The sequence below is a fragment of the Salvelinus fontinalis genome, chromosome 20 (assembly GCF_029448725.1).
Source record: "Salvelinus fontinalis isolate EN_2023a chromosome 20, ASM2944872v1, whole genome shotgun sequence".
NCBI lineage: Eukaryota > Metazoa > Chordata > Actinopteri > Salmoniformes > Salmonidae > Salvelinus > Salvelinus fontinalis.
This window is the reverse complement of record NC_074684.1, coordinates 32,309,272-32,334,408: the sequence shown is the minus strand read 5'-3', so window position 1 is coordinate 32,334,408 and position 25,137 is coordinate 32,309,272. Positions and strand designations below refer to the sequence as shown.

The 25,137-nt window shown below is 42.1% G+C and overlaps 3 protein-coding genes across 4 annotated transcripts; 2 read left to right on the top strand and 1 right to left on the bottom strand.

Annotated features, from left to right (window-relative positions):
* Positions 1-2,014: 2,014 nt before the first annotated feature.
* Positions 2,015-8,356, top strand: LOC129817738 (uncharacterized). Its single transcript, XM_055873249.1, has 2 exons — positions 2,015-2,194; positions 4,346-8,356. The coding sequence occupies exon 2, from the start codon at positions 4,480-4,482 to the stop codon at positions 6,298-6,300; it is 1,821 nt and encodes a 606-aa protein (XP_055729224.1). The 5' UTR covers positions 2,015-2,194; positions 4,346-4,479; the 3' UTR covers positions 6,301-8,356.
* Positions 8,357-9,706: 1,350 nt separating this feature from the next.
* Positions 9,707-15,156, bottom strand: LOC129817739 (zinc finger and BTB domain-containing protein 25-like). Of its 2 annotated transcripts, none has more exons than XM_055873250.1 (3): positions 15,055-15,156; positions 13,757-13,946; positions 9,707-13,193 (listed from the first exon to the last, which is right to left on the bottom strand). In XM_055873250.1, the coding sequence occupies exons 2-3, from the start codon at positions 13,927-13,929 to the stop codon at positions 11,945-11,947; spliced, it is 1,422 nt and encodes a 473-aa protein (XP_055729225.1). In that variant the 5' UTR covers positions 13,930-13,946; positions 15,055-15,156; the 3' UTR covers positions 9,707-11,944. The 2 variants fall into 2 exon arrangements, with proteins under 2 accessions (XP_055729225.1, XP_055729226.1); XM_055873251.1 differs by having other exon boundaries at positions 13,757-13,893; positions 15,055-15,155.
* A 669-nt stretch (positions 15,157-15,825) lies between these two features.
* Positions 15,826-24,872, top strand: LOC129817737 (zinc finger and BTB domain-containing protein 1-like). Its single transcript, XM_055873248.1, has 2 exons — positions 15,826-16,041; positions 17,348-24,872. The coding sequence occupies exon 2, from the start codon at positions 17,352-17,354 to the stop codon at positions 19,446-19,448; it is 2,097 nt and encodes a 698-aa protein (XP_055729223.1). The 5' UTR covers positions 15,826-16,041; positions 17,348-17,351; the 3' UTR covers positions 19,449-24,872.
* The last annotated feature ends 265 nt before the right edge of the window (positions 24,873-25,137 follow it).

Below are 25,137 nucleotides of genomic sequence, written 5' to 3'. Positions count from 1 at the left end.
TGTCTGGTGCAGACACAGAGACAGAAAACAACTACCCACAAACACAGGTGGGAACAGGCTACCTACGTATGGTTCTCAATCAGAGACAACGATTGACAGCTGCCTCTGATTGGGAACCATACCAGGCCTAAACACATAGAAGTACAAAACATAGAACAAAACATAGAATGCCCACCCCAACTCACGCCCTGACCAAACCAAAATAGAGACATAAAAAGGAACTAAAGTCAGAACGTGACAACTGGCCTCATGGTGAAATCCCTCAGCATTTTCCTTCCTCTCTGGCAACTGAGTTAGGAAGGATGCCTAAATCTTTGTATTGACTGGGTGTATTGATATACCATACAAAACATAATGAATAACTTCCCCATGCTCAAAGTAAAAACCTACCTGGACTTTGTGGTTGAATCTGTGCTTGAAATTCAGTACTCGATTGAGGGACCTTACAGATAATTGTATGTGTGGGGTACAGAGATGGGGTAGTTATTAAAAAATCATGTTAACCACTATTATTGAACATAGAATGAATCCATGCAACTCATTATGCAATTTGTTAAGCACATTTCTACTCCTAAACTTATTTTGGCTTTCCATAACAAAGAGGTTGAATACTTACTGACTCAAGCCATTTCAGCTTAAATGTTAAAATATTTCTAGAAAGAAAATTCCAATTTGAAATGATGGGGTATTGTGTATAGGCCTGTGACACAACATCTCAGTCTAATCCATTTTAAATTCAGGCTGTAACACAACAACATTTATGGATAAATCAAAGAGTGTGAATACTTTCTGAAGGCGCTGTAATTGTCTTTATGATGTCAATATCCATTCATATGGTTATGGTTATATGGCCGTGCCATCTGTCCGTGGTCTATTTCTGCTCTCAAGATGGTACAGTATCATGATCAGGTGGTCAGTTGTAGTTGCCAATGCCCCCAATGTGTTTTGTTTACGACTCTTTCATTCATTTCTTGGAACACTTCACAATGTACCTTCTGCCATAGAAATATACTGAATTGATTATATTTACATGTATAAGCCTTTAACCACCTCCTCACCTCCTACCTCCTTACCTCCTACCTCATCTTCAGTTGACTCTTATTCAGAGGTTAGGGTGACTGTAATTAAAGAATTGAGACATGGGCAATAATAGTGACAGCTTGGGTAAAAATCTATGGTTAATTAAGACCACTGTTGGTGACATGTCTTATCTTAATCAATATGTCAATGAGATGCTGTACTGTTTGTCTACAAAAATCGACTTACTCTATTTTCTATTTAGTTATGTGACCTTTAACCTACTTGAATGAGGGAACTCTGATGTGAACTCACAGTGGAAGTTGAAGTAGCAGTGTACAAAAATAAAACAGATAGGCCTATAGCTAACTCATCTTCCAGTCTTCTTCAGGGCTAAACATGACACATTTCAGGAAATAAATTAGGCTATTTTAGTGACATGGTTACTAATCTATGGTTATTTTTAAGGTTATTTTGTAAAACACTGTAGGTGGGGCGTGTCTGATTTGAAAGATGGGATGTTTTTTTTATCATGGCTAGGGATTTTCTACTTAAAAAATGTTTATTTTACACTAAAGAAAATGTCTCTTCCACTGTCAGTTCTGATTTTTTTTAAATATGGTGTCAGTGCATTTTTCATTGCATCTAAATCTTGATATCTCACATGCAATCATCTGCACACAAACATGCTAAAACATGTATTAATGAATTGAAGGTACTCTTATACGTTTTAAATTATGGAAATGTGTGTTTTCATGGATGGAGCAACTGAAAGAGACAGAAGTGAATATTAAATGCATACCATCTAAAGACATTACAGAAATTGGATAGCAAGGCTACTCTAGTCCATTCTGTCCTGCCTCAGTAACGTTTATATGATTAGGAGGCATCCACACATTCTATATTTTTATTGAATGACATAGTTCTCTAAATAAACTGTCAATCACCTGGTTTCCATGGAAACTGGGCGGTACACTACCTGCGTGCTGCTCGCCGGAGTCTCGCTCGCTGCAGGCAGGGAGCAGGCATGGGTTTGAAAAGGATACTCAAGCCTGGCAGTGGCAGGGGCGCACTGTAGTTGAAGGAAACTGGAGATTTCTACTATAGCCGTCAACGCCAACCGATAACCTCAGACTAATTTCGTCCTTCAGGATTAGGCTTTATCAGGTAGACCCAGGTAGGCTATACGTGTATTTCAAGGATATTATTGTTGACCAGTAAATAGATTTAAAACTCAACCAAGCATGTCATCTGTCCGTTTCGCATGTGAAGCAAGGTGCAGGGTTAATCGTTTAGTTGGTAAAGATCATTTGGCGCCATAAATGCAAACAAGCTTCATCAGCCTAGATGAAAGGAAAAAGATAAATTGTAACCAAAAAGATAAATTACAGCATATTACTGATAGCATGATAACTGTCGCATGTGCTTGCATAATCCAATATCCTAAACTCATTCAATTCAATAGCCTGATGAGAGCTTGGATCATTGGAATTAGCTTAACTGAAATGTATTAGATATTAGACATTAAAAGCTGATAGCCTGTCTGATATTGAGCCAATGATTTTTCAATTAATTCATTATAAAGGGGACAACATTATAATACATGATATGCCAGGTGATGCTTGAAATATGATTATAATGTTCTGCCTTCAGATAGGCTAAATACATTTTTGGTTATGCATATTTGTATCATTTTCAGATCAATAAATTAATTAATATAGTAATTTAATCTTAGATAAAGGACACAGCAATATACTAAACTATAAACTAAGCAGCCATTTATAACAAGGTAAACACGGTGAGTCAACTGAGCCAGCCTGTAATTGTCTTGTCCATCATTCTAAGAGGCATGTTTATGAAAACATCTGTGTAATTTAATTATACATTATCAGATTGATCGCTTTTTCTGGGAACATCGTGATATGAAACTGACAACTTAAATGTTTACTTCAGTTATATCATACCCGAAAGCTGTCTCAAAGACTAACTTCTGTCAGTCAGTTTATGAAAATACTTTGTTAAATTTGCTCATGTGATCTTATATACAGTGAGCTCCAAAAGTATTGGGACAGTGACACATTTGTTGTTGTTTTGTCTCTGTACTCCAGCACTTTGGATTTGAAATGATACAACAACTATGAGGTTAAAGTGCAGACTGTCAGCTTTAATTTGAGGATATTGTCATCCATATCGGGTGAACCATTTAGAAATTACAGCACTTTTTGTACACAGTCCCCAATTTTAGGAGACCAAAAGTATTGGGACAAATTCACTTATATGTGTATTAAAGTAGTCAAAAGTTTAGTATTTGGTCCCATATTCATAGCAAACAATGACTACATACAGTTTGTGATTCTACAAACTTGTTGGATGCACCTGCTGTTTGTTTTGGTTGTGTTTCAAATTATTTTGTGCCCAATAGAAAGGAATGGTAGATAATGTATTGTGTCATTTTAAAGTCACTTTTATTGTAAATAAGAATAAAATATGGAAATAAGAATACAATAACACTTCTACGTTAATGTGGATGCTACCATGATTACAGATAGTCCTGACTGAATCATGAATAATAATAAGTGATCAAGTTAGATGCACAAATATCATACCCCCTCCTAATGCTAATCTCCCCTGTTATTGTAATGGTGAGCGGTTAGTATGTCTTGTGTGTCTGTAACTTTGCCACTCATCATTATTCCCGATTCATTCAGGACTATCCGTAATCATGGTAGCATCCACATTAATGTAGAAGTGTTAAGAAACATACTCTATTATTATTTACAATAAAAGGTAACTCCAAAATGACACAATACATTGTTTACCATTCCTTTCTATTGTGCACAAAATAATCTGAAACACAACCAAAACAAACAGCAAATGCATCCAACAAGTTTGTAGAATCACAGGCTTGATGTAATCATTGTGTGCTTGAAATTTGGGACCAAATACAAAACTTTTGACTACTTTAAGCTTGTCCCAATACCTTTGGTCCCCTAAAATAGAGGAACTGTGTACAAAAAATGCTGTAGTTTCACCCGATATGGATGAAAATACCCTCAAATTAAAGCTGATAGTCTGCACATTAATCTCATAGTCATTGTATCATTTCAAATCCAAAGGGCTGGAAACAACAACAAATGTGTCACTGTCCCAATACTTTTGGAGCTCATTGTATTTTCTGTAGACTAATGGCTAAATGCTCTACATACATTATTACAGTAGCTTTGGGCATAACTGAAGGTTAATCAGCGTTTGGAATTAATTAATTAACAAAGCAATGTACATGACAATTACAATTCTAATTTAGTCATTCTCTGTTGATGTTCCCCAGGTTTGAGGATTTTCCTTGTTGGTAATTAGAAGAGAGAACTTTTCCATGACAGCTTGCTGTGCATAAGTGAGGTGCGTTCTTCATTTCTAAGCAATCGTTAGCATTCACTTTGGTGCTGGGCTATAAACTAACCAATGGCGACTGAGGGGGGCCAAGATGGACAGCGTCAGGAAAAAGTTGTCTTGAAGAGGAAGTTGACCGGTCCACCCAGACTCCTCCTGGGCAAATCAAAATCCAACAACCAGGGAGGTGACAGGTCTGAGGCTCATTCTAAGAAGAGAAACAAAAGAGTGAACATCATCAATGGAACTCAGATGGATTCCTCCATCAAACAGTCAAATATAGAAGCTGGAGAGACGGGATCATCACAACTTGTAGCCACTTCAGACGACATCTGTACAACCTCAAAAATGGATGAGGATCAAGCTTCATCTGAACTACCCACTGAGCCCTCAAGGTGGCGCTCCACCTCAGATGAGGATGAGACCAGTGAAGGCCAATTGGAAGGACACAGTAAGACGAGGAAATCAACAAAGCATGGCTGGAGAAGGTTATTTTCCCCGGCTCTCATTTGCGTCAGAAGACAAAGGAAGAAGTACGCTGCAAAAGCTTCAATCCAGGATGGTGACCAGGGAGTTGTACAAGCTGAGAGACTAACTCATATTGAAGCAAAGTCAATGGGAGAAGACACCATCTCCTTGAGTGACAGGTGTGTCCGCGATGCTCCTGACATTGACAATGTCATGAAAAGGAGGCGAAGGTTTACCATCCGGACGTGGCCGACCTTCAAGCGGCTCTTGACAGTGTCTTACGTCCGCGGCCAAAGGCCAAAACAGGGAAATGTTGTACAGGAGGTCTCTGAAGACGTCCAACAACAACCGTCAGTGACCTTCAGGAAGACATTTCAGCATTTTTTGATGTGTGGAAGAAGGGCACCTTCAGCTGTGCTCCCTCTGGGAGACAAGGACACCCAGGACACTGGATACAAGGACACTCAGGACCCTGGAAACAAGGACATCCAGGACACTGGAGACAAGGAGACTGAGGTGGAGCCAATGGGGACACAAGACACGGGACAACAGTGCACATCTGACATCCAGGGGATTGAGCTTCTGGAAAAGGGGGCTGAGGTTAGAGGACAATGTACAGAGAGAGTGACAGTGTGTGCCGACGTGAGCACCCTGCAGCCCGAGGACGGAGGCCCAACAGACACCCCAACGAGCCCAGAGTCCCTACTAGTGAGTCCCATCCCGACAAGAGTTGTAAGACCAGTGGTAGATACAGAAGACACAGTGACCAGTCCAACAAATGATTCAAAGGAAACAGAGATGTTGGAACCTGAGACTTCTTTCAAAACTAAGTTATGGGAAACTGAGACTTGTACCGAAACTGGCACAGACTCAAACCTCAGTGAAGTCATCAATGTTACCATGGATGCTAACGAGATGCGAGTAGATGAACTGTATCATATCCAGTGTTTAGAGAAGGACAAGGTCATTGAGTCAGACTGTGCGATAATCGATACACTCAACAGCGTTGCCATGGACACTAATGAGTATCCCTCAGACTCAAATCAAATAATTTCTTTAGAGACTGCTGCCAAGGACACTGCTGATGCATCTGAGAAGAATGACACGCTCTGCAGGATCACAGAAGATAACATTGTGCAGAATGGCCAGCCCTTGACCAACGTCAGCATCACCCCCGGGGCTGACTCAGACCAGGATGTGTCCGACCAGGATGGCCATGAGGTGGGGGATGAAAGCGGCAAGAGTGGCCTCCTGACGGAGTACGACCAGGACTTGTTGTTGTGTGGAGAGAACCTGTTAGTGCAGACGGCTCGCTTCTTGGTCCAGGCAGCCATGAGCGCTGCCATGGAGCAGCTCTCAATGGAACAGAGAGGCACTCCCACCACTGTCCACAGGGAGGCGCAAGGGAGTCGAGATCACGCTTGACACCCCTTTCCGGCATGTTGTGACAACACGTATGTACGACCCCATTTGGATCAGCAGAGTTGCATTCATTATGGCACACAGTGGGAAATGTTTTAAAACATTTTGCAACAGAAATTAAACATTTGAGTTTCTTATTGAACCAGTAGTTTCTGTTTCAATCCGTTTTCTTCCGTTTTGTGTCTAATGAACACAACCCAGGATTATTGAAAAAATATATTTTTAAAATTAGACAAGTATACATTTGTAAACCACTTTTAAAGTTATTGTTGGTTACAACTTGTTGTTAACAGACCAAACTGCTGCTGTTCATATAAATCTAAACCAGAGAACCGTATTGACACAATACATTTTTACAATATATTCTCTTATATTGTACAAGAGGTGGCACTCAATTTTAACAATTACCATCACAAACATTTTAACTGTTCAGTGTGACTGTGTTTTGAAAATGGTGGAACTAAGGGCTCTATTCAATCCATATCGCAGAAATTCAGCGTTACTGCGTGATTTAATTTTCAAGGCAATGTTCCCGCGTTAGTGGAGACTGCATTCTCAGTCAACTCTGCATGTGTCACCTCAATCGGAAATTACCTTTACATTTCTAGCGCACAATCTGTAGCGCTTCAGTGATACAGATTGAATATTGTCCTTATACCTAAATTACGGTTTTTTACCTATAGAACTGAAAGTCTCCGATTCTCAGATAAAGTTTATCTGTTAATCTGAATAAATTATAGTTCTTAAATAGCTGAGATCCGCGATAGGGAAATAGCGCCACTGGCCACCCCAGGCGCATTTGTTATTGTTTTTGTTTTGAGCCAATGAGCAACCAGCATCGTGGTACATTACTCTGCTGTTCTATCGCACGCGCAATGACGTGTAACGATGTCAGAGGGGGGAAAAACAGTGCTGGTTGTTGATGTAACGTCTTCGTTGTTGTAATATCGCAAATGGACACGGCAGTTTCACCGCTACCGATTCCAATTTTAATTAATCAAACATTTGATGATGTATTTAAGATATGGTGATTATTTTACACAATGAAAGTCTTAGGCTCTTATTGAGTAGTGTCTTGCCCGCTGGTTACTGTTTAATATATGTTAAAGCATACATTGCTCAGTTAAAAAGCTTTCTCTCGTATGTGTATAGAGACTATACAACGCTTAACGTTACACCTGTAACTTGTCATAAGAAAATATTAGGTACCCTAGACGGAATAGAACTCTGTGCTGTCGTTTTTCCTGTATGAATGTCATTCTGTAATGGGAAAATACTGATTACACAGTTTGACACCTGGTGTATCTGGATAAATACAACCTAGTCTCCAGGTGGCTATTTGTTATCATTCTGTCATCATAGCTTGACCTCCTGGACTTCAGAGGAGATTTTGCAGTATTTGTAAACAAGACCAGCAAACATCTGTCTTGGTGCAGCACAACATTCAATACATGGAGGCTTGCTGGTTTCCCAAAGGCCTCTTTTAGAGGTGGGGGACTGTGAGGCAAACAGCAATGACATCATTAGAGGTGGATACCAGGCTCTCTTAACCAAAACAATGTGTCATCCAATGATATGAGCCAACTCTCTGGTATGACCATGAGCAGTATATCCTGTATGTGTGATCACCCCCTTGAGATCTGGCTACGGAGTTAATCACTTCAGAGGAGTGAAGGGTGTGACAGTCTTCTAATGTCACGGGCGAGGATTCATTCAATTGTGAAGAGAAACATTGTCTTTTCTATTTGAGTTATGTGAGTAATATCTGGTTGATTTGTTGTTGTGTTATGTTAAATGTGTATAACGTGCTGGTGGATATTTATTTATCAATATAACTATATTTTCTGTTTGAAAACTGTCACCAATTAAATGATCGGACAGACATGCATAATCTCACACCCGATCTACCTATTTTTAGCTTCAATATGTGAAAATGATCTTCCCCAGTGAAGTCTGCAGTGTGTTTCTATAGCAATAGAGCTATCTTATATTTAATTATAACCTACCTATCATCAAGAAACTACCAATTTGAACCATTACAGTTCTGTTTAGTTTCTCAGTTTCTTCTCATCGTGTTTCTTCTCTGTTAATTAAGGCACAATAATAGTTTTCCATTTGATTGGGAGGGCGGGGTACTACTTATTGTTCTTACAGCCTCACCTTAATCTTACTTTATGGCAGATTGTAACAATGTATTTTTGGACATTTTGTTATTATCACAAGTAAGAGTTTGATGAGTTCCAGCACTAGCTGTCCTATATTAAATTAGAATATACTTAAACTAGTGCTTGAGAGAGAATTGTGCTGTCTCAGGGCCAGAAGCCATCTGTCAGTTTTAATATTTTAATGTTGAGCTCCAGAGGGATACATAAAACATTCTGTGTAGCTGTTCCATTAACCTGCTTCACTCAGAGGACCATGGCTACATCCCAATTCTCCACCCTTTTCCAGAAGTGTGTACTTGCATACTCCCCATAATGGATTTAAAAGCACATGATTGGTGTAAGCATTGGCTTGGAGGGAGTTTCCACCTTTGTTAAATCCATGTCAGGAACGTGTGCAAGTGCACACTTGTGGAAAAGGGTGGAGAATGAAAATTGTGACGCAGACCAATAAGCACGGGGTAGAAGAGAGGCCTGATGGTACCTTTTGGGGATGAGTCCTTCAGCTCTTAAGTGGCCTCTGGTGGTAAGAAGTTGTTACTACAAGAACAGGGAACATAAAGCCTGGTTCCAGAAATGTTGCTGTTCTTGCTTACTCATTTTCAGTCCTTGTCTAGCAAAGTTTGGCATGACAATGAGTGACAAGGAGTCGGTATGATATAACACAAACAAACTTGCACTCAGGCTAGGGAACATACCAGGTGTGCTCTATAAATTGAGCTGTGTTGAGATTCTCCACCCTTCTCTAAGAAGTGTGTCCTACTTTCTCTGTCCTCACTGGTTTAAAAACATTGTATTGGTGTAATCATAGGCTGATTGAAGTTACCACTGTAAATCTTGCTTTTACTTCCATGAGGGTGAGTGAATGTGTTTTTACACTTCGGGGATAAGGGTAGAGTATGGGACTAAAGCAGTGGAGGCTGCTGAGGGGAGGATGGCTCATGATAATGTCTGGAACGGAGTCAATGGAATGGCATCACATTGAAACTATGTGTTTGATACCATTCCAACTATACCACTCCAGCTATTACGATGAGCCCATCCTCCTCAATTAAGGTGCCACCAACCTCCTGTGGACAACAGCCATTGTTTTTAGACACTGGTGTGTGTAACATTTATCTCATCGCAATTACATGCAGCATTAAACAAACAGAAATAGTGAGAGGGAAAGGAATTCCGATGTCGGAAACAGATGTTCGGTTTGTAGAAACTAAACATTCCTATCAATCGAGTTACATGAGACAATCTGTTAAAAAATATATTTATTTACAAAACATTTTCCATGTATGGAAAAGTGACACAGATGAATGAAAACATGAAACCACAGCCATGTGGTAACGACAAAGTGTATGACAAAGTGGAAAAGCCATAGAAGAGTAGCCAACTGAAACATACCAGAGGTCACACACACCAACAGGATAGAATGGAAACAAACCCAGAAAGGTCAATTTAATAATCCTAGGTTTATACTGTCTATCGCAGTACATACAGGTTCCTGGTTCAACATTACTAGATGCATTCTTCTACACACTCTGATAGCCATTGCCACATATCCGTCAAATATGAATCTACAATCGCACAATCATAAAGCTTTAGAGAACTAAGTTCAGAGTATCTCTTTTAGTCACTTCTACTCTTGCCTGGCTACCCGAACTCTATGGTCCAGCCAAACGCAACGCAACGCCCACGGACTTTAGTGGACTCCGTCATGAGTCTGGAACTGAGTACCTCCCCAACCCTCCACCCTTTACCAAATGCGAACACTTTGTTTTGTACAATGCCCCTCGTCACCAAAAATGACTTCAATGATAGCCGTCTCAGACTGAAGTATGTAGCGAACGACAAAGCAGCGGAAGAACTTAGTGTGAGTCGTCAGGCTACTTCTACTCATGTTAGCCTGTTATGAGCTAAAATAAGTCCTTCTTTGTGTTGTCAAGGATTACATTTTTTTTTTAAATGTTTAACTAGGCAAGTCAGTTAAGAACAAATTGTTATTTACAATGACGGCCTACCCCAGCCAAACCTGGATGACGCTGGGCCAATTGTGCGCCACTCTATGAGACTCCCAATCACGGCCGGATGGGATACAGCCTGGATTTGAACCAGGGACTGTAGTGACGTCTCTTGCAGTGCCTTAGACCGCTGTGCCACTCGGGAGCACAGGATAAAGTACATTCAACAGGTTTCCTCTGTAGTTAAACACTGCTAACGGTCGTATGTGTCATCTCAGAGGAGGAGGGCTGATTTAAAATCAGTTTTGCCTTTCAGATCTAGAATGAATAAGACAGGGGGGGACCTGATCCTAGATCAGCTCTCCTGTGACGCTTGAATACATCCCCAGGTTTTCCAGCTTTAAAGGTTTTGGAATGACACTTGTGACTTTGTCTTCTTTTGCATACACGTCCATTTTCATAGTTAGTACACACTTCTTGAAGGTGAATGAAGCTGGCCAAGCACATTCTCTGCTAATTATCAAGTTTAGGTATACTCTGCTAGTTTGTAAGTGCTAGTAAGTGCTTGTTGAGATTAAAGAAAGAAAAAGAGGAACACTCATGATTTTGGAGGGAAATATTTAAATGTTCCAATATGTGTAATGATGTACTACCATACATCAATTGTGTACTGCAACATTGTGGGCGTAAGAATTTGTCCCTTGCAAATTCCTGTAACCCTGACAACCCTCCATAACAACAAGCCAGGCTCCATTTCAACAGCTACTTATTTCTGAGAGTGCACATTTTCAGAAAACAATGCAGATACATAGTATTTGCTAATTTCCAATCAATACACCAGCTGGTAAAATATGACAACTGAGAAAGAGACAACACATTCCTCCTTTTAAATACCATGTTCTATTCTATTCAACCGTTCACTGAATAAAAGAACATACACTTTACACTGGATTCACATCACAGGTTTTCATCTAACTGACAGAGAGATGACGGTATTGACAAAAGGACAGGATACAACCGGATCAGTGGAAAGATAATGACGAAAGGTAAGGAACGCAACTGAAACAGGGTCATGTTCAGTCGGAATCAAACTGAAGAAAACAAACTCAAACAGGGTGAAACAGGAGGTACTATCTGGAATTGTCCAATAAGAATCACTAAGTTTCGTTTTCCATTGCAAAAACGTTTTACTATTGTTGTGCCCTAATGAAGACGAACCAGATGTGCACTGTCTCTGGTGAGTGCAGATGGGAAAATGAAGATGTATTCGCAAAACACTTCTTATTACATAGCTGTTATCCCCGGGTAACTGTAAGGGTATAACTTATGTCAATTACCTTGTAACAAGTATAAGTACATAGTTCTTACCAATTACCATTGTAATCCAGTTTTCTAAGAAAACACACAAAAAAAGAGAGGCTACTGCATAATCACACATACAAGAGTTATCAAATTACGTGGTGACTCCAGCACATCACCTATGTAAAATGGGAGTTGATGTATTTGTTTCATTTCTACAGTTTGTTTTCGCTTTCATTCCACAGCGACGTTGTCCACGCTCTCCTGCGAGATCTCAGAGTCGAGCGAATAGCAGGAGCTGCCATTGTCCTGAGCTTCCCTGTTTGCCTCCTCCGCCAGTGCTACTGTAGTGCTTGCCGCCACCCCGCCGCCCTCCGGTGGCCCCTCACAGAAGTGCCCAGAAGCGTGGATGAGCTGGCTGCAGAGGCGGCTGTAGCGATGGTAGCGCGACGGCTTGCCCGTGTGCGTGTACATGTGCTCCTGCAGCTGGCTCTTCTGGGTGAAGCGCAGGCTGCACACGGAGCAGGCGATCTTGCGCTTTCGTGTGTGACTGATAGTAGAGGTGGTCATGGTGGTGGTGGGGGGTGTACTGGTGCCACTGGCTATACCCCCCCTGCTCCGCCTTAGCTCGGTGGCTAGCTCGTCAGCTAAGGCTTGGCTCTGTCTCAGGGCCTCCTCCAGGTAGCCTGCATCCTGCTGATCCTGGGGGCACCCCCGCTGCTGCTGCTGGTCCTCAGGGCCCACTGTGTCCCCTCCCTTGCCCTGGGAGAGGCCCTCCATTAGTCCGCTGGGGTCCAGGGCGCAGGTGGCGTGGCTGAACAGGTGCTCGCGGAGCCCCTCAGGGGACGAGCAACGCTCGCCGCACCGGGGGCACGGCAGCGCATGGGGGCCATCCTTGAACAAGAGGCCCTGGCAGGGGTTGCCTCCCTGGGCCAAAGGAGACGTTGGGGACCCTCCCCCGCCTGGCGCCTGATGGCACTCCTCTCCCTCTTCCTCCACCCTCTCCTGCTTGATGCGCGTTGAGATGTCTGAGTCGTCGCCGGAAGCCACAGAGGAGACACCACGGAGGAGACCAGAGAAGGGCTGACGGCCTGATAAGGGGATGCCCTCCATCCCCACAGTCATCGAAAACTGGGTGGTGTGGGAGCGGCCTGCCCGAGTGGACGAACGCACGTCCTCGGGGCCGCCCCCTCCTCGGGCCCCTGCACTACCTTTAGGGACCCCAGTACCCTCCTTGTTTGCTAACTGGGATGAAATCTGAATGCCGTACAGGTTGGACATGCGGACAAGGTCGGCGGTGGCGGCATCGGGCCCACCCTCACCAGGCTTACTGCACAGCTGGTAGGCATGGAGGAACTTGATGCCCTCCTGCAGGCGGCCCTGGTCCACCGGCTGCTTGGGGCCCATGCCTGTGTACATGATGTGGAGCAGGTAGCTGAAAACGTCTGGCTGGATGTCCGTGGGCTGGATCTTAATGCACTCACTATGAAGATGAAGATAGACAGTGGGAGAGTATATTAGCCTTTACTCTCGAAGCACATTCATATTTCCTGTCTCTAATAACAAAGTATCCCTTGGATTTTGTTAAGTTAAATATATGTATACAAACTAGTCAAGACCTTCTCTCGTGCAGGACATTCAGGTAATACAATGTACAAAAACAAACACACAAGTAAGTGCATTACAAGTCTCAATTCTATTCTATTAATCTATTCTTGCAGCTGAAGAAACATGTGGTTAACAATCAGTGCAATGTGAGACAATTTACACAACACCCCTTCTAATCCCCAATATCACTGAAACAACCTCTGATGGTCTCTAGACCCTGCTACTGTACAACAAGACCAAAGATCGAATCCCTGAGCTGACAAGGTAAAAATCTGTCGTTCTGCCCCTGAACAAGGCAGTTAACCCACTGTTCCCTGGTAGGCCGTCATTGAAAATAAGAATTTATTCTTAACTGACTTGCCTAGTTAAATAAAGGTCAAATTAAATAACACCCTTAGTGTGTCACAGAATGCAACAGTCATGCAGTATGCATCTAACCTTGACTGATGAATGAAGATCATCTTGAAGTAGTTGGAGAAGGCAGCAAGCACAGCCCGGTGGGCCTTGAAGTACACGTTGCCAATGGCGACTGTGCAGTCGCACAGGAAGCCAAACTCCCTCTGGATGTTGAGCTGCTGCAAGAGGAACAGGCTGTGGCTGGAAACGTCCATGATACCCCCCACTCCACCTCATGTCACACACATAAATATACGCACATAGTAATTCATAATATAAAAATTAGGTTCAGGAGAGGATATGTTGTGCAGACCTGTGTTAAAATAGTATTCACTTCCTTTCAAATAGTTTGGGGCGGAGTTTGCACTTCTGGGACTATTCAAATTGGTTCCATTGTGCCAGGTAAGCTCAATAAATATACACAAATACTATTGGAACCCAGGCCAGGTCTGATTGCTGTGCAAAGACAACATGTGATTCTATATGATCAAACTATTTTCTCAGCCTCTAGAGCACACCCAACATATGTTCATAAAATGTCACACCTCTGAAGCATGCATTAAGGAATTTCTGAAAGTGCTGTTGAAACAATGGCGTACTCTGCTGGTCAAAAAACTGAAAGAAGCACCCCGCCCCCCCTAAAAAAAAAAGACTATTGGCCAGATGTTGGCATCTTTGTAACTTTCTACCTGTTGACATCTTAGGTAATAAGAGTTTCACTTCTGGTGTGAAAAGATGAAACATTGAGGAACCGCAACCTAATAATTACTTTGACATAAAAACAGTTCATTTTATGTCGATGTATACTTACGGCAAGGTTATTACATTGTAACAGAGAGTGGGCCGATATAATATACCGTTACATTGTTGCAATAGATAGGGCATGTTTATATTGTAGCAAACCCTTTATTTAATTGTATCCATTTATGCTGCCTACTTCAAATCAGTCGGGGCAATATGATGGACTGTCAGACATAGCAACGCATGCATTCTTGCAACCGCCACAGATAAAGGGGTCAGCTTTAGAATGAAATATGCAAATAACCGAAAAATACCGTCCTAAATGATGGTCAACATGCCAGTCCCCTAAGTAGCCTACAACCCACAGGCGGTCTCAAAATATATTCGCCAGCTTGTTTCACTACAGCATCACATCGATTCACACACGTATGCGTTGTAGCCTATCAAGTGTTCCTGCCGACCGAATCAAGTGTTCCTTCCAGACAAAATCAACAGCCGTGAACAGCCTCGATAACCCACACCGGCCCCAATGCATGCATTTGGATATCCCCTCCTATTTGCAAAACAAAGCAAATACGATAATCGGAAGTCTTTCTTACCACCTATTTGCGAAATATATATTAAATAAAGGTTTATATTTCGTACGTAGCCTATTTGTTGCCACAGAGAAATTCTCGCACGGTCTCGCGCGTCTTCCTATGTGATTGTCTCCTGAGGTTGTTATTCGTCACGTGACTGTACAGTAGCCTACTGTACGTTTGCTGTTCTGTCATTAAAGGTGAACATTTTGTAAATACCGTGTGTAAAAAAATATATTGTTCAAATTGTGTAAATACCGTGTGTTTTACTTTCCCCGGAAACATATGTCGTTGGTTGACAAACATTGAAGTAAGAGTAACATTCTAAATATATTTTTAAAAATTGACATGACATGTTCAGTCAATTTAAGAGCGCCTCAAAGTTCTAATAACCAAGTAGTACAGCCTCATAAACGCACGCCGTGGAGATTTGATCTTTTTCTAATTTGCCTTTATGCTGAAATGTAGCCTTAACATCCTATCAAGATGTAAACCTACTTCTGTAAAACTTTAAGATTAATCAAATGTGTACCTACACCATCCTTATCGGTGGGTTATTATAGTAAGTGCATATGGAGGCGAAATAAATAGGCAATAAAATTAGGCTTTTAATCAAATTTATGCGGAGGAAGATAAACCTTGTTAATTTTATGCATTGGCGCTATTAACCTAAATAGCCTATGCCACAGTCACAGTCTCTATGTTCGTCCATTTTACTTGTAAGCGTCCAGCTGAGCAGCCTAGTCACTGCCTTGTTACAGTACACCCAGTCTCGGGAGGTTTGGATTTGCGTGAGTGGGGCTGGATCTCGCTCAGTGCGGTGAACGAGCTCGGCAGAGCGGCTGTGCGGAAGTTCTTTCATCCGTGCTGCAGAAGGGGCTTGCTTCGCCCTCGCGATTATTCTCGTCACAAGTTTATGGTTGGATAAAAGCGGTTCAGGTGGAACTTCTGGACAGTACACCCCAACTTGAGTTTTACTACATCCACAGTCTTCCTCATTTATTGTCGGTGAGTATTTATTCAGTGTTTTCACAGAGTAAACATTCCTGCTTTCGGAAAAACCCTGTGCCTTTTTTCTCATAGAGTGAATGCGGGTAGGAGCGCGGGGGTGGCAGTGCGTGCTTGCGTGAGATTTCCGACAACACTGCCACTGCCGTGGAGGTCTCTCCATTTTGGTTTCACATTGTTTGGTCCTCCCATATTTTCAACAAGAAATAATAATCACTAATTTACGCTGATGCTCCGATTGGAATGATTGTAAAGCTGTTTAGGTCATCGTTACTTTTAGTGAGGTATGATTGACAGCCACGATGCCCGCACGACTTAGTCTCCAAAACAGGCCAATGAAAATTGGTGGGTGGGAGTTGAGCAGTCAACGAGTACCGACAAAGAAACGGCTATTTTTGAGCCATAAATAAGAGGACATCACCTCACTGCACATTATCAAAGTAGACCATTGATATGATAGACTAGTCTACAGCTGTTAGACAAACAGATATTTCATTGTGATCAACTAAGTTCAAGTACATTTTATGTTATAGGCTTTAAAAAAGGCTACAAATGCAGTGCAGACTGAACTCCACTTTGTGAACACTATTACTGTAGAAAATCTGTAAATGAAATAAAAATCATAAGCTAGCTATATACTGTAGATATGTAATTTTTGCTTCCAGAGGAGCACGGCTTACACAAACACACACACACTGAGCGTTTGGAGGCCAGGGTCTGTTACAGTGTAGCATTAAGGGATTGGGTGCCTTGCTCATGGGCACAAAGTCAGGAGATGGAATACCTGAATCCCGACCGACATTTCCCCATCATACGTTGGATTCAAACCAGCAACCCTCCGATTGCAGGCCTACCTCTCTAACCTCTAGGCTTTATGCCGCCACACTAGTTCAAGACATAATGTGCTCTACTGTATATTATAAAATTAGGCTAGATCATTTTGAAATCGTCAATTTGATAATATAGTCCTGTGTGAATACATACCTGGGTGACAAGAATTATCTTTAGGGTGATGTTATTTTAAGTATGTGCCACAAGCAGACCTTTTAAAAATACTTTACTTCAACATGCAATGTTTAGCACTATTTTGAGAACTTAATTAAGGCATGAGAGTTTACATTTTTCTATTTCCTTTATTGTTTTATTTAACCTTTGTTTTTAATTAGGGTTATTGTACAGGGATAATAACCACTTAATTAAGCTTAAGATGTGCAATTGTGTTTTCAAACAGATTTGATACATCCTAAATAACTAAATGTAGGATCTTTAGATTGCTAATTCGCTGCTCTCCCCTTCACTCTTCCAGGGTGATGGCGAGGCCGAGCCACAGTGAGCATGTGCTGCAGCAGCTCAACAACCAACGGGAGTGGGGCTTCCTGTGCGACTGCTGTATTGCCATTGGCGACATCTACTTCAGGGCCCACAAGGCAGTGCTGGCTGCGTGCAGCTCCTACTTCCGCATGATGTTCATCCGGGACCAGCAGGGGACAGCTCGCATGGATCTCAGCAACATGCAGATCAGCGCAGAGTGCTTCGACCTCATCCTGCAGCTCATGTACCTGGGCTGCATCGTGGTGGGCAGCTACGAGTTTGAGGAGCTCAAGGTCTCAATGGCCTCCCTGCAGATGTACTACATCCCAGACACCTTGGAGGACCTCAGGGACATCAGGAACACCTCCAACCTCACACCGTCCTCCTCGGCCTCCTCCTCTTCCTCCACCACCTCATCCAGCTCCTCCTCCTCCATTGGCCCGGCAATTGCAGGAAAAATGATGTTTGGAGTCCGCATGTACGAACAGCAGAAGCCAAGCACCCCAGAGGGGGAGCCCAAAAGTTTGCCCAAAGTTGCCATCACTGCTGTGCCTGTGCGACCAAGCATTCCTGCCCCAGTCAACAGGCCTCCACTTGTGGTGGAGGATGTGGCGTCCCCTTTGGTAGTAGTTGCACCACCGTTTCTAGACAGTGTGGCTGAGCAGCCTTGTGACCTGCGCAAGAGGCCCGGTGGCCGGAGTGCCACCCTGAAAGAGCGCCCCCGCTTCGGGCGCACATACACCTGCGACGACTGTGGCTTTGTCTTTAGCTGCGAGAAGTTGCTGATCGAGCACATCCTCACCTGCACCAATCGTAAGGCCTTTCAGGTCCCCAGGACCAGCTCCGAGGCAGACAACGACTCCAGCAAGGTGGAGAGCTCGGCCTCTGAGGGGATGGAGGAGCACAGGGTGGTCTGCAAGGGTGAAGAGGATTGGCCGGACCACAAGTCAGACGCTGACACAGTGATCAGGTCCATGACAGTTGGTACGGATAACGAGCCTGGTTCTGCTAGGAATATCACCATCAAGGTGGAGCTGGAAGAAGACGTGGTGTCTGAGATGGATGGCATTAAGGTAGTTCAGGTGGGAGAGATCAGTGCGAGGCACAGTGCACTCAGCAACACTATGAGGGAACCGATTAAATTTAACCGGGAGGCAGAGGCTTGTGTTTCAGTCATGGGCGACAGCAACGAGCCATTCGAGGGGCACATGTCCAGCAACAAGGATTCTGGCATACCTGTTAAGATGCGCAAGATTAAAGAGGAGAAGCAGGACGGGGACAGCGCACCGTGTGAGCTGTGCGGGGAACTGCTCACAAAGGAGGACCAGTCAGCTCACTACATCTCTAGCCACATGGGCCACATCTGTGCCTGCGGGAGGTGTGGCCAGGTCCTAATCAAGGGGAGGCAATTGCAGGAGCACGCTGAGCGTTGTGGCGAACCTCAGGGTGCGGACACCGACTCCCATGGGGAGGAGGGAGACTCACCCCTGCCCGAGGACCCGCAGGTCATGGACGATGGGCTGCTGGAGGGGGGTGACCTGGCCTGCCCCCAGTGTGGCTTGCTTTTTCAGAGTGAGAGCCTAGCATTGGAGCATGCTCTGGCCTGCCACGAGCAGGAGCTGTTCCGCCCCGCCCTGCTGGAGGATGGCGGCGTCGAGCCGGACCACCGGCGCAAGCACTTCTGCGCCATCTGTGGTAAGGGCTTCTACCAGCGCTGCCACCTGCGGGAGCACTACACCGTCCACACCAAGGAGAAGCAGTTCACCTGCCAGACGTGCGGCAAGCAGTTCCTGCGTGAGCGGCAGCTTCGGCTGCACACCGACATGCACAAGGGCATGGCGCGCTACGTCTGCCCCGTGTGCGACCAGGGAACCTTCCTCAAACACGACCATGTGCGCCACATGATCTCGCACCTGTCGGCCGGCGAGACCATCTGCCAGGTGTGCTTCCAGATCTTTCCCAGCGGAGAGCACCTGGAGAAGCACATGGACGTGCACCTGTACATCTGTGGCGTCTGCGGGGAGAAGTTTCGCCTTCGCAAGGACATGCGGAGCCACTACAACTCCAAGCACACCAAAAGACTGTGTCCTGCCTGAATTTAATGCATCTGTTACTTAAAAGCCATAAATGTGAGAACAAATTTATGCACTTGAACACCAAAAAAAGAAAACCTATAAAATCTGCACTTTCAAATTTGTATGAATAATCAAAATGTGTTATTGCCTCAAATTTTGGCCATTTTGTCATTTAGTTTCACACCCCTGTACTAAACACACATTACTGCCATTTGTTGACAGTGCCACAGTAGACAAATCCTTGGCTCATCTTTTAAGGCTTTTGGAATCTGGTGTTTCTCAGCAAACAGCCTATGCAATACACAGTTCATGGAATGAAGTGGATTTAACTTAAGTTCCTTGCAAAGAGGTGTGTTTTGATTGTAATATGAATCCACACTTCAATATAGTCTTTATGAGTAGTTACTGTACATAGCACTTGTGCATTTACAATGAAGAATGGTCTTGCCTTTGCTTTGGCGGTGCCGTGCTCTTGCTTTACAGGTGTGCATGAGAGTGGCATTGCATTTCTGAACATTGTCTGCCAGTCGATGCCACTTTGCAACGCTCACTTCTTTGTCATTTCAATGTAAAGCATTAGGGACATGGACAAGCATAACTGAATATCTCAACAAATTGACTGATCTGGCTCCTTGTATTTTAAAATGATGCTACGAAATGGAAAGAGAGGCATCGTTTGTTTAGCCCAATCATAACATAGGCTACATCATGGTTTTCCAAAATTCTGTTTTAGACAGGCTCAGAAATTCCTGTCTTTAAAGGCCCAGTGCAGTCAAAAACGTGATTTCCCTGTGTGTTATATATATTGCCACACTATGAGGTTGGAATAATACTGTGAAATTGTGAAAATGATGATATAATGCCCTTTTAGTGTAAGAGCCTATAGGGACCAGCACAAAAAAAGTACAAAAATGTATGCACTCACTACTGTAAGTCACTCTGGTTAAGAGCGTCTGTTAAATGACTCAAATGTAAAAGACTGGTTTTGGTGGGGTGGAGTTTTGGCCTGCCTGGTGACATCACCAGGTGGTAAATTAGTTAATAGACCAATAACAAAGAGTTCCAAACCTCTCTGCCAATAACAGCTAGTTTTCAGTTTTCCCTCCTCACTCAGACCACTCCCAGGCAGTCCTAGCAAATTTCTTGCTTGAGAAATTCCTCTTTGCTAAGAAGGTATTTTTGTTTATTTCTGACCATTTTAATTGAAAATAATCACAGTAAGAAACTTAATTGTTACCCAGAAATGATTTGATATTGAGATAAAAACAGCTGCATTGGACCTTTAACCCCCAAATGATAGTTTTTACACCATACGGTTGATTTATTTTCTACCAGAGTTGATACACATGACTACAACTCATATCAGATATGAACACTTTTTTTTTCATGAAAGTTGCTTTTTAAGTGGAAAGTTCAATAGTTGTGAGAACTTCAGATTGTAAATAGGACACAAAAAACACTAGAATGCTTTACTCTTGACAACGGTTATCACCTAATTCCATATGAAATCTTTCATGCCACCAAGGCAAGATCATGCACTCGCTCTTTTGCTTAATCAATTATTTCACGTGTTTACTATGCAATGTTGGGCTATACACAACTCTGAAACTTTCATTCGCTTTTCAAACAGCCTTCGATTCCACGTATTTCTATTGTTGATATACAGTAATGTCAGTAATACAGTTATGTCTACATTGATTCTTATTCAGTTTTCCTGGTAAGGAAACAATTAGCAACATAACTTCGACCCAGTGACTATAGGACAGTAATTTGGCTTTATAGACAATCAAAAATTGTAATATTTCATTTTTGCATACTGTACACAGACTAAAACTATGTCTGAATCCACTCTTGGGAACTTTTATGTGCTAATCGATGACTTCATTCATGTTACATTTGCTTTCTCTTCAGCTTGGATAGATTTAGTCGGAAGCTTCCTTTAACATTTGCCGTTGTATGAACTTTTGTTTGATTGCATTACACAGCCAATATTAAGCTTTGTCCTACATTGGTAGTGTTATATTGCGGGGTGTTACTTGAGCAGTGTGTCTCCTGCATGTTGGACAATGTCACACGTGTTGCTATTGTGAAATGCTAATCCTTTTGTTTGTTTGCCCTGCAGAGAGAACATACTCTAAAACATCTTGAAACAACATGCAGTAGTGTGGAAGCTGGTAAAGCCTCTTAAAGTAGCTATCCAGTGTTTCCAAATGTCTATGAAATATGATCTATAATTAATTACTATAGCTAGGTTTCCATCTAATGGTGACAGATTTCCATGTGAATATTTAAAAAAAAAAATCTGCATAAAAACAAAATGCACATTTTTCCACCAGAGATGTTGCAGATGAAAGGCTATGCGTGATGACGTAGGGCACGTAAAAATAGCTTTCGCGTTTAAATTCTCATGTACCGACAAAAAAAATACAAGTTAAATGGGTTTCCATCACATTCAACTCTTTTTATGGTTTTCTCACCCAAAAAATGGCATTATATAGCTGAGTGTTCCCACTCCGGTATTGGCAGTGCGCTCCAGCAAACAGTGCACAGATACAGTACTGTTGGCTAGAGCGCACTTATAGCCTACATCAGGGATCAGCATCTAGATTTTTTATTTTATTTCACCTTTATTTAACCAGGTAGGCTAGTTGAGAACAAGTTCTCATTTGCAACTGCGACCTGGCCAAGATAAAGCATAGCAGTGTGAACAGACAACAACACAGAGTTACACATGGAGTAAACAATAGACAAGTCAATAACATGGTAGAAAAAAGAGAATCTATATACAATGTGTGCAAAAGGCATGAGGTAGGCAATACATCGAATAATTACAATTTAGCAGATTAACACTGGAGTGATAAATCATCAGATTCAGCCGTGGACTGATTTTTTAATTTTCTTGAGTGGATGGTCAGGTGGCCAGAACATAATTACAAATAATTTGTCAACTGCAAATTGACCTAAAGAAGCCCAAACTATATAATATTTAACTAAAACAGAATCGTTTCAAACTTTGCTTACATTTGTATACGATCACATACTGTATATCTCTCTATTTACAAATCTAAAATCACTTGGAGCTGATTTGCTGGTGTTTGTACAGTCTTTTTTGACCAACAATAAAAAAATATATATACAAATTTTCACAGAAAACTTGGGACAAATTTGTCCCCCAGGCCGCCAGTTGGGGAACCCTAGCCTACATGATGACATTATTATTAAAAGCGTTTCCACTGACATTTCTCACATAATTTATTTTGCAGACAAAAAAGATCCCACCTTGTCTAGTGTATTTTGTTTTGTCGACATTTGGAAAGTTTACCGAAAACCTTTCAGTTTCCATCAGGCCTGTCTTTACATTTTATACCTGACATATACTTTACTCGCATAAAAAGGTTAGTTGGAAACCTGGTTAATATGAGTGAAATATCTTTCTTGGGAAAAAAAAATAATAAAAAAGTTAAAAAGCAGCTTTTCTGTGTTTGAATGGTGTGGGCGTATACTGGTCATAAAAATATCCATGACAAGTAAACAGCTGATTGGCCAGCTCAGCCAATGAGTCAGTGGGTAGATTCGATTATACTGAGCAGCGGGGTACCTGGCAAAGGCACATTATATCATCGTGCGAAAGAGGGGAGGGGAAAGCGCCCTTCTCAAATGGAACAGTAATCTACGCGGCTCGGTCATTTTGTCAACAAGGCAGCGTGGTGCATCGTCCAGAAACATACATATATTTTCCATGAAACAAATGTTAGAATTTGCTAAATCATTTTCATTGGGAAGGCAGATAAAGCTCAAAAGCAATCACTTTTGCATTTGAAAACACAAGAGTCCTACTCATTACTCCACGTGCTCCTACGTCGCACCTAGCTCATGCCTGAACTTTCACCCGGTGCAAAACATGCCTACGTGGGCGCCTGGGCGAAATTAATCAAACCCCTCATTGAGACGTCTTGGCCAAAAATTTTGGCCACAAATACAAGTATAGAATGAGTCAAAATTATTTGGGTACGAGTTAAAAGATGAGCTTTTAAAAGTTAGATTTTGACTGGGCAGTTATTTTAAGCCATCATAATGTAGGCCTACAACATGACCATGTACAGATGTAGGATCTTAATTTGATCACTCTTTTGTTGCAGAGAATTTTACTGAATTTTCCGGAACTGTAAATTCACTGAAAACCCACACTAACACACGGTTATATTAACAGTAATGGCATTTTCATGTAGCCTACTTTTGGCCAGCTAATAGCCTAACCACAGATCAAGAAACATTGCGTTCAAATACTTTTGCTGCAGGATTATTTTAGCTATATAGGTCAAATTTAAGATCCTACATCTGTATGGAGGTTGTATTTTAGTAACCTTAACTGGAGTGACATCCCTTCAGGGGATAAATTAAGAATTATTAATGAACAAGCAAGCTAATTTCTGTTTATGATCTACTACTCAGGGCCCTATCCAATCAAAAGCAAGGTAAAACAAATTGAAATTATCCTTTTTTTTCTTCAGACAGTAACTGTACCTTGGTTGTGCGGAAGAAGAAAATAACATGGTTGTGAGGGGTAAAAAAAATGGTTTTCTTTCATTAAGTATATTAGAGTGAGATGAGTTTGAAAACCAAACCGGTGTTAAACAAAAGCATAAGTAATTTCTGTGTTTTCACTGCTGCAATTTAAATGTGTTATTGCTTTTTAGAACCGTTAAAGTAATGCAAAATGGGTACGAAAATGTGTTGGTATGCATACAATCTGGTAACTCATGTCACCTCAAGTGAGGCTTTTATAGAGTTAACCCACTTGGGAGAGATTGTAAGGAGCCTACCGTGGCAAGGGTTGTAGTATTTTATATTTCACGAAGGAAAAATATACAAAGGCTGTTTACACAGGAAGACTAATTCAGATTTTATATTTTGACAGATCAAATATTTTGCCAATAATTGGGCAAAGACCAGAATTGGGTCACCTGTGTAAACACAGCCATAGAGCTATGTTCATTTGCATTGCAAATCGTATATGATGAGTGATTTTGCTTTAACTACACACAGCCAAACTAGGACTAGGTCTGCACCTGACAACAATCCAAGATATATATCGGAGGGAGCACTGATTTGTTCTCTAATCCACACACAGGGCAGAAAACAAAGGCTGCATTTACACATACAGACAAATCTTTTCACCCTATAATTGGTCTCTTGACCAATCAAATCAGCTCTTTTGCCAATAATTGGGCATAGATCAGAATTGGGTTGCCTGTGTAAATGCAACCATAGAGCCATGTTCATTTGCATTGTAAATTGTATATGATGAGTGGTTTGCTGTAACTACACTGTCGATATGAGACATTTTTAGGATAAACAATAGTTGATGGTCATGATACAGCAATTGATTGCATGAAATGAAAAATTAAATAAACAAGATTGATAATAAAGATGTTCACCAACCAAGTGTGGTGTTTTGCAAACTTATTTGATCTATCACCATGCAGGTAGGTAGCTAGAGAAGGCTTGGCCTACAACGTTAGATTTGACTAGGTGGTAAACAACTACGGTCAAAAGTGACTTCGTAGCAGGTTGGAGAATTTACGCAGCGGGTTAAGGTTAGGAAAGGTTAGCAAAAATGCTAAAAATTCTCCTCCAACATGCAACTTTGGACGTCCCTTTGGCTGTGTTTACACAGACAGATGAATTTGGATTTTTTTTTACCACTAAT